The sequence below is a fragment of the Panicum virgatum genome, chromosome 5N (genome assembly GCF_016808335.1).
Source record: "Panicum virgatum strain AP13 chromosome 5N, P.virgatum_v5, whole genome shotgun sequence".
NCBI lineage: Eukaryota > Viridiplantae > Streptophyta > Magnoliopsida > Poales > Poaceae > Panicum > Panicum virgatum.
Genome location: NC_053149.1, coordinates 66,870,385 through 66,883,177, shown reverse-complemented (window position 1 = coordinate 66,883,177; position 12,793 = coordinate 66,870,385). Strand labels below are relative to the sequence as shown.

Sequence of the window (12,793 nt, the reverse complement as noted above, 5' to 3'; positions counted from 1 at the left end):
CGAACGAGAAGCCTACCCAACAAGGCCAGTCCAAGTGGCGCCAGTCCAACTGCCATGGACGGCTCTGAGAATATGTGGCGCGCGTAGGGCTGGGACGGGGGGCCACCGCCGCGACCTCGACGCCGACGAGCCACACCACACGCCGAATCTCTGAACACCAATCCGCGCAATCCCGGCGAAATCCGAACGGCTCCACTCGTCCCGGATCAACCCACTCCTCCTCCACACAGACCCCCGCCGAGAGACACGTGCCGGTGCCAGTCCCGATTCTCTGGCCTCCAACCCAACCAGTTCGCCGAATCGCCGCCCCGACCCGCGGCGACCGACCCTCTCGACCTCGACTCCTCGCGGTAACCAAACGGATGGGAGCGGCAGCCTGACGCGATGAGCCCGCCCGCCATGCTGCTGCCCGTCGTCTGCTCCGCCGCGCCCAGCTGCTCCCCGCTCTGCCCGGTGCGGCCTCGCCCTCTCGCGGACCAGCCGGTTCGTACCGGCTTTGCTCGCCGTCTTCACGGGCGCTGATTGCATTGGTACGGTTGCTTGGCAGGTGACGGCGTCGCACGTCGTCGCGCGGGTGCCGCGGAGGGTGGACGTGGGCGCCGCGCTCAGGTCCTACGCCGACCCGCTCGTCGCGCAGGTACCCGACCGCCCGCCGCTCGCCGACTCCTCCATCCTCTCCCCCTACCCCGCCGCGCCGGACGACATCGCCCGAGGCTTCGGCGGCGCGGCCTCCGAGCTGCCCAGCGCCGACGCGCTATGCTGCACCGGGGCCGACCAGCCGCTGACGTTCGTCGCGGCCCTGGCCGCTCCAGAGCAAACTGCTACCGCCGTCACTGCCGCGCTCGACTCGGCCCCCAGCGACGCCGCGGAGCGCGCCCTGTCGGACGCGCCGTTCCCCACCACGTTCCCGTCCGACGCGTCCGAGGTCGAGGACTCCGTGGCCAGGCTCATCGATAAGCTCGGCAAGCAGGTCTTCCAGGCGGAGGACGCGCTCACCGAGGCCTACGACAAGCTGAGGCTGTCGGCGTACGACGCGCTCGGGACCTGGAGGAAGACGGTGCGCGACGCGATCGGTGGGCTCAAGGCCTCGGTCGATGCCAGTAAGGACAAGGCCGCCGGAGGGGTCACGGACGCTTCCGGGGCGTTGCAGGAGAAGGTGGCGGGAGCTGGCGCCGTGGCTGTTGATGTTCTTAGGAAGGCAATTGTTGCTGCAGAGGATTCACTGGGCAGTGCGGCAACGTTCCTCGTGTATTCTTACAGATCCGCAAAGGAGTCTCTGCCACCAAATGTAAGAGATCTGTTGAGCACGCCTGAGGAGAAAGCTAGTCAAGTTCTGAGACCAATCGGAAATGCTCTTCAACAGGTAATGTTGGTCCAAGAACCTAATTGCATCGGTCCTTGTTCTAAACATCACTTTACTGCTGTTCTCACTGAATAAGCATGAATGAGCTCCTAAAAATCTTGAATGGGCTCCTAAAAATCCGGATATCCCTTTTTTGTGAACATTCCGCAATGAAGTTCATTGTTGATGTAGCTGCTGATTGATATTACTGCATCCAATGATTCAGGCATATGTAATTGTTGAAGGTGTTGAAAAGAATGTTGGTTTGGACCCAAGTGATCCTATTGTTCAATTGGCAGTTGTGCTTGGAGGTTCAGTGACAATAGGGTAAAGGAAGACCTATTTGCTTTGCCTACCTCACCTCTAGCTGCATCTTATTTTCAGGGTTCCTTCTAAATTTAGCCACATTGTAGGACATCGTACTGGCTCTTCACATACGGTGGTTATTCAGGAGACCTGTCACCAGAATCAGCATTGGAGCTATTGAAAAATGATGACAAAGCCGTACTTATTGATGTTCGGCCTGAGGCAAGATATTGTAAATCTCATTGGCCTTTTCTTTCTTTCGTGTCCCTTTTCATCTAAGCTCTTTTCTGAATCCAGTTCATAATACATATCCTTTTCAAATACTAGAAATGATTGTATTTATAGCCTATCAATTATTAGTCACCTACTATCTTGGTTCTTTAGTACAACAGTTTACTGCCAAACTTTTTTAGGCAAGAAATTGTAGATCTCGCTGGCCTTTTCTTTATTTCATGTCATCTGAACCCTCCATTGTATCCAGTTCATAATTAATAAAAATTACTATAAGGAATATTTAGTAGTCACCTTCTGCCTTGTTGCTATAGTACAGCAGTTTGCTGGCAAGTTATTTACTCCTAACATGCTATTTCTGGTAACAAATTTATTTGGTGCAAGTATAGTTCCTGGAGGTTTTTGACATGTTTTCTGTAGCATAGGAAAATGCAATCAAGCTGACTATCAGATTATGTCGTGTAGGATTTGAGGGAAAAAGATGGTGTTCCTGATTTACGCCTTGGGGCAAGGTCTAAATATGCAAGTGTAGTTTCACCTGAGGTATGTCTTATTTCAGTTTTAAAAAAAAACCAGTGGTACTTGATTATTGTTTTAACCACTCAGTGATTGCTGGACATTTCCTATGTATGCTTACACTGATTTCAGCTCCATTCATAAGGATTGAGTATTTCATTGTAATGGTGTCCTTCATGTCACGCTAGCAGGGGTTATTTTCATAGTTTCTCTGATAATTATTTCATTTGATTACCTTCTTTAGATCAAAGGCCCAATAAGGAATATGCTTAAAAGTGGAAGAGATGTTAATGATGCCTTACTTGCTGTTGTCATCCGAAACTTGAAATTGGTTAAGGTATGCGTTTGGAACTTAGAACTGAAGCATGCACTTCGCATCTGCCTTCTAATATTTCTTCACAGTAAGTTATAGTTTTTTTTACCTACCATTGTAGGGTGATTCAAAGGTCATAGTTATGGATGCTAATGGAGCCCGATCAAAAGCCGTTGCTAGGTTACTGAAGAAGCTTGGTGTGCAGGCAAATTTCGAATGCTTTATGTTCTACTAGTAGTTAAGTTGCATGCATCCTTGCCCCTGTCTGAATTTGAATATTTGGGTGCAGCGACCTTACCTAGTTAAAGGTGGTTTCCAAGCATGGTCAAGGGACCTTCGTGTCAAAGAACTGAAACCTGAGACTGCATTAACAGCAATAAACGAGGTAAAAGAATCAGAACCAGAAGTCACCAGTTAACCAGAAGGATTGTGACAACTATGGCAATCTCGTCTTACTCCCGATCATGTTCTTATTTTCTTTCAAGATCATGTTTGAATAGTTCATCTAGATGTTAGCTCTTGTGAGCGGACATTTAAAATGTTTCATAAATTAATGCTCTACATAATTTTTCCTTACATTGCTGATCACTCACATAGTCACATTATTGTCTCAAAACATGTGCAGGACGTTGAAGAAATCATTGAACAAATAAAGCCCACCCCAACTCTTGTGTTCGGATCTCTTCTGGTAGGCCACTGGTCTTATTCTCATTTTCTTGCCGTTTGCTTATGTTGGCGCACTGTCATGCTGTTCCTGAATATCTCGCAACTAAATTTCTGTTACACTTTATAAGATCTGGTGCCGTTAAAATTTCAAGAGCATATACAACACATAACACTTCTTTTACCTTTATGTTGTCGTTTTTGCTCTTATAGGAATTATTCTTTTTTTCCCCTGAAATTGTTGGATGCATTTTTTCATGACAATTTTGTCTCTCTTTTTTTGACAGGGCCTCTCAGCACTTTCCTATGCTATACTAGGTATGTTGTTGTATGATTTGGACTTCATACATTGCTTGGTTAAGACTTAAGACGTGCATGATGTGTACCAGAACAGTTATCTGGAGTCCAACTCCAACCTAGAAAAGTAGCCCCTTGTTTGTTCCTGAGAGTTAAATACAATCCACATCCTTCTTCTGATTTCTTGTTGCGTGTTCACCTAAACACTTCTGTTGATCTTCTTTGATCTGTCCATGATGTATACTTGTCGCCAGGTCTTCTAAAATCTGATTGGAAGAAACATGTGTGCTACAGTTGAATTGGAATATCGATTTTGATTAACTGATCTTTGATCACTGTGTCTGCAGAATGGGAGACGACTCTGCAATACATCGCCGTTCTAAGCATTGGGCTGGTATGTAGTATGCTTGAGACACAACCTATCTGTTTATTCAATATGTTTGTATGTTGCTGTTAACTGCAAACATACATATCCGCTTGCAAAATGTGGCAGCAACACAGTTTAGCTCATTTTTTTCCATTATTTTTGATAGACTATCTACTCGCGATTCACTACATACGAGAGCTCCGAGGATTTGGAGCAGGACCTAAAGTAAGTTATCCTGGAGCTTGTGCCTGTTTTTTGTATCAAAATATCCTTTTAGGTTGAATTGAAGTCTTAGATTAACAAAAAGATCATTTAAGCTCTCTCTTTGTCTAGACTGTTGCTGTCTCCGGTACAAGTAGGAGCAGAAGCGTTGTCATGGGCAGCTAAGAAGATAGAGCCGAACAAGGTGGGCCTGCCGACGTCCCCCTCCACGACGGCTGTGAAAGACCGGGTTCTCCAGGCGGCGGCGAAGCACGAGTCGCAGCCATCTGACGCCGAAGAGTCGGCCGCCCAAACGGCCGAAGCATGAGGCGGTGCCAGCTGAATAAGAACTCTGTCGGTAGCCCTCCGATGGTGTTTTCTTCTGATCTGTAAGTAATCGACTTCAGTCACTGGAAGCCGCTGTAAATTGACGTGTTACCAGCATTTGTAAGTCGTTATCAACTTGTGTGTTAGCAAAAGAGGATGTCAGCGTTGCCGAGCGTGCCTAGACTTCTTGGCACGCAATCTGGCAACTCGGGTCGTGTGTCTGCTCCGGCGGCAACCTTCGCTGGAACGAAAAATTCAATGCTGGGGAACTTGATCGAGTTTGTGCTTAGCGAAAACAAAGTACGAGTATCTTAAATCCTGGGTCACCTGGTCAGAAGCTGGTCAGGTAGACATGCTGTACAGATTTTGGGGCCACTGGGTGAAATACTGAATGCCGCCCAGCTAACCACAGCCTACAATTTTTCTTGGAAATTTCGTCAGCAGGCCATTGAATTTTTGTGATTTAAGTCTGGAAATTTGGTCGTCAGCAGGACTGTGTCCAGTTTTTTTTTAAATGTGTTGTACTCCCTCTGTCCTGAAATGTAAGTTATTCTGGTATTTTACCAGATTCATTGAACATTTTCTGAATCTAGACAAATTATATGTCCAGATTCATTAAACATTCTATGAATCTGGATACAGTAAAACACTCACAGAATTGACGGATGGAAGTACTACGCAAGTAACCAGTTTCTTTTTTTTAAAATGGGACAACTAACAAGTTTCTTGTTGAAGAAAGGACGCTGCTTCCAGCCGTCCGATCGTCTCCGCCCTCCAGCCAACGGCCCTGCAGGCGAAACGGAAGGGCAACGGCACGCCCGCGGCCCGCATAGAATCCCACCACCCACCCACGCTATAAACACCAGACTGAGTCAACTAGTCAAGCAACGTCTCTCTTCTCTTGTCAGTGGGCCCTCCACGCTCCCCTCCCTCCGGACCCCACCCACCAGACTAGCCGTTGTCCCCCACCTCTCGCCGCCGCCGCGCCCGCGCCCCCCCCCCAACGGCCAAATCCACCGCGCCGCCCGGCCGCACGGGCATATAAGTACCCACCACTCCGCCGCTCCCTCGATCTCGCTGCCTCGGACCCTCGCAGGCCACCAGCCCCTCCCTCCGCTCCCTCGGCTCCAAGGCAAGCGGCGGGGGGGACTCAGCAACCGAGTGCGCGAGCGCGAACAGGCCAGATCCGGCGGCAGCGATGGCGGGGAAGTCGCACACGCACAAGGCGTTCCTGCTCTGCAACTACGTGCTCCTCGGCGCCGCCTCCAGCTGCATCTTCCTCACGCTCTCGCTGCGCCTGCTGCCCTCCCCGTGCGGCCTCCTCCTGCTCTTCCTCCACGCGCTCACCGCCGTCTTCTCCGCCGCGGGCTGCTCGGGCTCCTTCACGGCGCCCGCCACGCCCGCCCAGTGGCACAACGCGCACACGGCGGGGGCCGCGCTCACCGCCATCTTCCAGGGCGCCGTCGCGCTGCTCGCCTTCACCCGCACCTCCGATTTCCTCGCCGAGCTCCAGTCCTACGTCCGCGACGAGGACGGCGCCGTCATCCTCAAGATGGTCGGCGGCCTCGGCACAGCCATCTTCGTCCTCGAGTGGGCCGCGCTCGCGCTCGCCTTCTCCCTCCGGCTTGACGACGAGGACGACGACGACCTCCATGCCAAGAACTGGCAGCCCTACAACGTCTGATTGAATGATTGATGCCATCTGGTCTCTGGTGTGGTGCTATCACAGCAACCGAGCTAAGATATGAAGATTCGTTGATTCTTTGCTTTCTGTTCTAGCATGTATTCTTGCTGTCATTCTTTTGTACTAATATGTACTATTGCTGTTACCTGTCAGCTGAAAATGTCAAAGCAAATATATATTGCTTTTGCTGCCTTTGCTATAAGTTCCATGTATTCTTCAGGTTTCATGCAAACAGGTTACAAAAACCCATTTCTGCAGTCATTGTCAAGTGAACAGTCACATGTAAAGATTGCTTATTCGTCAGAATCCCAGAATAAAAAAATTCCAGGCTCAATGAGCTCACACTAAAATAAACACTGTTAACAAGTTGCAGGCGATGAGCAATTTCAGAACAATGGCCGGCCGCCTGCGTTAACAATTGATACATACATGTTGGACACATCAAATGGCCAAATAAATCAACCAGTATCCTTCATAAATTAACTTATTTTTTGGCTAAAACTACAACATGTCAGCACCCAGAAACATTATCCAGGCCTCCATGTTGGGTCATCTTCAGTCAGTGAAGATGCAAAATCAAGTTGCGCTTCCATTGTCTTTGTACACGCACCACTGTTACTCAGAGCTCATCTTTGTGCACAGCTCCATTGAATCCTGATCCCGAGGAATAAAGCTTTAGGATATCATCTTGCGAGGAACTCTACTGGGGCGAGGGGAACAGATTAATCTGAGGAGCTTCAGCGCCACCGTTGCCATTTTGAATGGTTTTAGATTTCAAGCGCAGCTCAGGTGAAGATACCAGAGCACTGATGGCCTCTTCTGGAGGTAAACACCGCTTCAAGAAGTACATGGCTATGCCTTTGGTCTTTTTGGATTTCACTAAAACACAAATAATATCATTTGTGAGAATAATTGTCAAGGACAAGTATTCATGTTGCCAAAAGAACTGGTGGAGAAGAGTACCTGGTGAAGAATCCAGGCCTAGCTTGTCAAGAATCTCTTTCTTGACCTGCAGAGAAACAAAGACAGTTTAGTACAAAACATATTGATCGATTTCACCCTTGCAGGTATAATCAGCTTGTAATCATGATACTGAAAGAATCAGTATGATGTATTTGAATGCAAAAGCTTTCTAACCTTCCAATGATTATCAACAAAGTCAGATATCTCCCTCACTCTACGGTTTAGTTGATACTTTGAAACATTTGGAAACTTCTGATGCAGTAATTCGACCACCTTGTTGATACCATCTCGACATGATCGAATCACCTGAACCTGCATTGGAATTGAAGCAAAATGAAATCACAGCAATATGCTTACAGATACTGCTACTATTTACTCAATACTTACAATTTCTGGTAGGTCTGTTTCTGGTATAGCAGATGCAGAAGCAGGAGAACCATTTTTCACATTGGACTGGTTAATTTCCTCAGCACTTGCAGATGAGTTGTCAATAGAAGGCACATCAACCACCGCACCTCCCGGACAGATGCGCATTGAAAGAACTTGCAGACATAGTTGTTCAACCTTTGTTGTTCCCTTGAGGTCTTCAGCAGTCAGTAATTCAGCTTTTTCATGATTTAAATTGGATATAACAAGAGGTTGGCTCTTCCGAAGAGCCTGCTCAGTCAAAGTGTTCAGGACTTTTTGCTGGCGGAGTAGAGACCTGAATTCTTCAACTTCTGGGCACTGCCCAGTTGGTGAGCTACAGGCTTCCTCATCCTTATCATCCAATAGACTTTCTATCTGTATCCCCTGCAGAAACAAAACTCCAACGATGAAATGAAGAATGTTGCTCATGTAATTAAGGTATTATAACACACTTAGAAGGTGAAACACCTACAGACACCAGATATATGGTACAACATATTTGAATGTGCATTAGAACTCAAGAAAAAGCACAAGAGATTGAACAGAACTGAACAAAATTGCTAACTTATGTGTAGAACTTGTATCTTCCTACTTTCTACTGCACCTGTATAGTATAGTTTATAACTTTATATCCCACTATTTTATTTTCTTGCAAGTTCAGTATTTAGCCTTAGCATACGATGCCCACTGTTATCACCCTTCCATGAGAATAAAACACCAACAGATTAGCATATAACTTTCATGGTAGCATTTATCTATCTAGTGTTCAAGGTGACAGAATTGGAGAACATTTGCAGATCTGACTAGTTAATTAACAGCAGGTTCAACAATATTTGGCTTGCTCTCATGTCAATTAAATTGGTAGGAGATTTATTGATTGAAACTAGCATTAAAACTGCACCTCACCAAGACCAATAAGGTACTCAAATTAGCAAGAGACATTCATTTAGTGCTATACCTCATTGTCGGAGAGATAGCCGTCAGGCACGACAAAGCTATCTTCATCCTCTTCATCTGTAATTTTGGAATCTTCTTCCATAACTTCATCACCATCCTTCTCACAGTCAGAAAGACTCTCACCAGGATCCTCCTATGTAGAACACAAAACATGAATATCTCTCACCAGCAAGGACAAAAAAGACACATGAGTGTCAACAAGTACCTCTTCCCATTCATCATCACTATCAACCTCGTAGTCAAGATCAGGATCCATCTTAAGTGGACATCTTGGGCCAACAACAGCACTGCAGATAATAGTAGAACGAATCATGACATTGCACTAAATGGGACAGCAATGGTAAAGTATATAGGTGACATGAGTTTTGCAAGCCAACCTTTTCTTCCTCCAGGTCCCATAATACGCTGGCCTGTTACTTTTGTCAAATTGCAGAAGTTTTCTCCTAATCAATCTAGTTTGCAGAGGTTTAGCATTACTGGTGCCATGACATTGTGTTTCACTTGTTGGTAGCATGTCAATGTCACTTTCAAGCTTATCATGTTCATTCTCCTGACATGAGTTGTGGCAGCTATCTTCATTCGGAGTGGAAAATATTTCATCAACCATATCATCTGAAGATTTTTGAAGCTTGAGCTCTTTAAATGCCTCCACCTTGGGTTTGCGCCTGATACCCCATCTGGACGACCTATTGTAGCTAGATAGCTTCTTCCAACCAGTGACCTGCAACCTGTGAAAAAATATACATTAATCAGTTCTTTTTGCTAAGTGTGCAGGTGAAAGAAACAGAGGTCAGGAAATGTTGCTAACCTCCGAAGATCCCCTAGAATCCAGTTCTCTTGTTGAGACAAGGAAGAATCAATTTTTGATGTGGTTGCTGGTACTGCCTCTTTTTTGTCAATGGGACCATCAGCTGAGTCATTATCTCCAGATTTTTGAAGTTTTCCACTGTCTTTCTTACTTTTGAAAAAGCGTTCCATCATAGAAGCTTGCTTTTGAATGGCTAGTTGCTTCTTGAGTTGTGCAGCTTCCTTCTCACGGCGTTTCTGTTCTTTCTCAGCTTCCTCTTGCTGTTTTTTCTGCTGTTTCTTCATTTCAGCTTCTTCCTTTTCACGACGCTTCTGTTCTTTCAATGCTTCCTCTTCTTGCTTTTTTTGTTGTTTCTTAGCTTCAGCTTCTTCCTTTTCACGTCTCTTCTGCTCCCTTAGGGCCTCTTCTTGCTGTTTCTTTTGCAATTTCCTCATCTGAGCTTCTTCTTTCTCCTGGCGCTTTATTTCCTTCTCAGCTTGTTTTTGCACTTTCTGAATCTCCTTTTCCTAGAAGCCAATGATATACCATAACTGCATTAGTAAAAAGCTGTGTGCAATCCAATTGATACACTGATTTTAATACTATGCCATGCTCTCACAACAAAAAAAAAGGGACAAAAGAGAACAAAGCACGCCTGCAAACATTATAGGAACTGAATAAAGATATTTCCTTGTTCAGGTCCTGAGTTCGACTCCCCGTGGGAGCTAATTTCAAGTTGAGGTTAAAAAAAAAATCCCCTCATCTGTCCCATAGTGCCAAAGCACAGGTCTAAGGCCCGGCCCCGGTCATGGTCGCCTCACATGGGCTACGGTGCCGCTGTGTAAGGGTGGGGCAGGGGTTCGGGGATTTTCTTGACCGGTGTGAGACGGTCTTCTCTATCACACAATACCGCGGGGGCGGTCATTCCCCCGCCGGCCGAGTTTTTCTAAACATGCAAACTGCCATCCCAGCACCTGTAGTAAATACTAATATCATCGTTTGTCATATCTGAATATCCAGAAGTGCTCAGCTAAAGAATAAACTGGAATACTACTGGTGCCCAATAACAACTAATCCATCAAAAATTTACTAAAAATTGAACAAACCAAACATCAAACTTGGAAGAACGGACACCAAAATGCAATTGTCAGAATGTCTCAAGCACAGTGCAACCAAGTGCTTACATTAGCAGGCAAGTTTCCATTCTGCAGTTCAGAGACACTCGCATCATCAAGTCTGCTAACATTTTGGTCATTTTTCTCTGCTTCTTTCATCAATTCCTTAGCTGTTGACGCAGCATCTCTCACACCTCTTTATTGACAAAAGTACACATCAGAACTTTTGGAACCTCAAGGAACAAAGAAATTGTATGGGTGGATCAACAGAAATGAAAGGGTGCATACCTTTCTGTGTTCTTCTGAATCACTCGTTCCACCATTAATCTGATCTCTTCCAGATTCAATGATTTATTCAATTTTAATGATGTTTTCCTGAGATCATTCACTTGGGTTTCAACTCCTCGGTTTTCCAGAACTGACAAAGTTGCTGCCAATGATGCATTCACTTATTGAGTGGACAGATAAGAAATACAGGGCATAGGAAATTAAACATTTACAGGCTTTGTTCCTACGAGTGCAAATAGGTTGATTTAGCATCAGGTTATTTTAAAAGTAACAAAAGGTATAAATGTCATTCAAGAAACACATCGTGTATTTAAGGAATGTGACAGATCCTTCACATTTTCGGCAGCAAAATGGAATATGCAAAACCACTACTACAGGCAGAGGAAAAAAATGGCTTTGTATGAGTAGGAACAAGGTTTTCCTTACAGTAGATGGCATTGATCCTATCATGGATTTTCTTTCTGACAGATCTCCTTGTACTCAGAGTGCTGCGTGCTTTCACAGGCATCAGCTTCAGATCTCTTATCTGCACATTATTAAAAAAAGATTCAGTTTTAATGAAACATGAAACCGAATAGAATCAAAAGAACACCGAGTTGTAAAGGAACACACAACTTACCTCCCAGCACCAAAGAGCTGACTCTGATTCATCTTCCAACACGTCAGCATCCGGGGAAGATTTCCCGTACATCATCCTCTGCCCAACGAGCAGGACAGAGCTACGGACCGAAGCCGTCGACACACCCTGCAATCCCTTCATCTTCTCATATATCTCGTCCACCAACTTGGTCAGCCCAAGACTGCTCTCCTCAAGCAAGCAGCCAACCAACGCGTTGCCGGACAGGTTCCCAGCATCAAACCGCATCTTGCGGTCAGAAACCTCCTTGTAGTACTGGAAGAGGCCCTCGAGCTCCTGCCGGCATCCGGCGACAAGGGCATCCCTGTCCGCGTCAGCAATCGCCGGGCTGTTGGAGGCCCTCTTCCGCTTCAGCTGCTTCTGCACCTCCACGATGGTGTCCGTCAGCGTAGAAGGAGACTGCTGCGTCGCCGCCTCCGGTTGGCTTGATGGTGCTTGCGCCGGGGCGTCATCGGTGGCCATCGAGTCACACGACTCGAGCTCGGCTGATCGGTTGAGAACAACGGGGCCGTCGACTTGCATCTGCGATTGCCCCAAATCGTCGTGTGCCCCCGCGCCGTTGCTGTCGGGGGCTTCTTCGGGGCGAACAACATCGAGAACCATGCCGCTGCTCTCCATCGCGGGAGGGTTTGGATCTTGCAGCTTCTACTCCAGGAACTAACAGCGCATTCCTATGTCCAATCTTTGTTCAAACAATGGTCTACTCCACCTGAACAACGCAGAAAAACGGAGGCATAAGGCATGGCGTTACAAATACGGTAGTACTAGAATCTGCACAAACTAGAAACCGCGATAGATGGCTTTCGAAAAAAGAAAAACAAACAAACAAATCGCAAAAGAACACATTTCTGCAGAAATTGAGACCCGCACCTGCATATCCCCGGAGTCCAAGCACCAGAGGAGGGAGCGAAGCGTGCGGCCGGAGAAGGGCGGCGGCGTCCGCGTTTGGCGTTTCCCTCGGGGAGGTGGGCGGCGCCTGCAGTGGATCTAGATTGGGGATGTGAACGGGCGCGAGGAGGGAAGCGGAGAAGATTGGAGAGGAGTGGGCGCCGAACCGGGAAGAGTATTTGTAAAGAGAGTTGCGCCGCGCGCGCGCGCGCGCGTGGGAGGGAAGGGAGAAGAGGCGCGCAAAATGTTTCCCGCGGCCGGCGGTTTCGAGAATTTCGTTTCGTCGATTTGGCTTCCCGCGGGACGGCCGCCGCCGTCGATTCGTGGGGCCACGTGTTTGTTTGCTCCGTTAGAATGAGCCCATACACGCCCAAGTTTTTGGAAAAAATGTGTTTTACCTCCTTCAACTATCATAAAAATTTGATTTCCCTCCCACAACTACGAAACCGGGTACTTCACCTCCCACAACTTTTCAAACCGTACATTTTACCTCCCTCGAGTGG

At 46.9% G+C, this 12,793-nt stretch overlaps 3 protein-coding genes across 6 annotated transcripts; 2 read left to right on the top strand and 1 right to left on the bottom strand.

Annotated features, from left to right (window-relative positions):
* Positions 1-252: 252 nt before the first annotated feature.
* Positions 253-5,030, top strand: LOC120673711. 3 transcript variants are annotated; one of them, XR_005674761.1, is made up of 14 exons: positions 254-453; positions 548-1,363; positions 1,569-1,669; positions 1,756-1,870; positions 2,345-2,422; positions 2,640-2,732; positions 2,830-2,913; positions 2,998-3,093; positions 3,334-3,396; positions 3,659-3,689; positions 4,016-4,062; positions 4,202-4,260; positions 4,369-4,625; positions 4,711-5,030. XR_005674761.1 is itself a non-coding variant. In XM_039954687.1 (13 exons), the coding sequence occupies exons 1-13, from the start codon at positions 385-387 to the stop codon at positions 4,366-4,368; spliced, it is 1,668 nt and encodes a 555-aa protein (XP_039810621.1). In that variant the 5' UTR covers positions 253-384; the 3' UTR covers positions 4,369-5,020. The 3 variants fall into 3 exon arrangements, 2 of the variants coding, with proteins under 2 accessions (XP_039810621.1, XP_039810620.1); XM_039954687.1 differs by having other exon boundaries at positions 253-453; positions 4,353-5,020; XM_039954686.1 differs by having other exon boundaries at positions 4,369-5,020.
* Positions 5,031-5,603: 573 nt separating this feature from the next.
* On the top strand, positions 5,604-6,494 carry LOC120673713. Its single transcript, XM_039954692.1, has 2 exons — positions 5,604-5,695; positions 5,743-6,494. The coding sequence occupies exon 2, from the start codon at positions 5,762-5,764 to the stop codon at positions 6,245-6,247; it is 486 nt and encodes a 161-aa protein (XP_039810626.1). The 5' UTR covers positions 5,604-5,695; positions 5,743-5,761; the 3' UTR covers positions 6,248-6,494.
* Positions 6,495-6,592: 98 nt separating this feature from the next.
* Positions 6,593-12,439, bottom strand: LOC120673710 (chromatin assembly factor 1 subunit FSM-like). Of its 2 annotated transcripts, XM_039954685.1 has the most exons (13): positions 12,273-12,438; positions 11,385-12,111; positions 11,192-11,291; positions 10,766-10,907; positions 10,547-10,673; positions 9,384-9,889; positions 8,953-9,303; positions 8,781-8,862; positions 8,577-8,708; positions 7,598-8,002; positions 7,385-7,522; positions 7,211-7,256; positions 6,593-7,126 (listed from the first exon to the last, which is right to left on the bottom strand). In XM_039954685.1, the coding sequence occupies exons 2-13, from the start codon at positions 12,018-12,020 to the stop codon at positions 6,948-6,950; spliced, it is 2,844 nt and encodes a 947-aa protein (XP_039810619.1). In that variant the 5' UTR covers positions 12,021-12,111; positions 12,273-12,438; the 3' UTR covers positions 6,593-6,947. The 2 variants fall into 2 exon arrangements, with proteins under 2 accessions (XP_039810619.1, XP_039810618.1); XM_039954684.1 differs by having other exon boundaries at positions 6,593-7,256; positions 12,273-12,439.
* Positions 12,440-12,793: the final 354 nt, after the last annotated feature.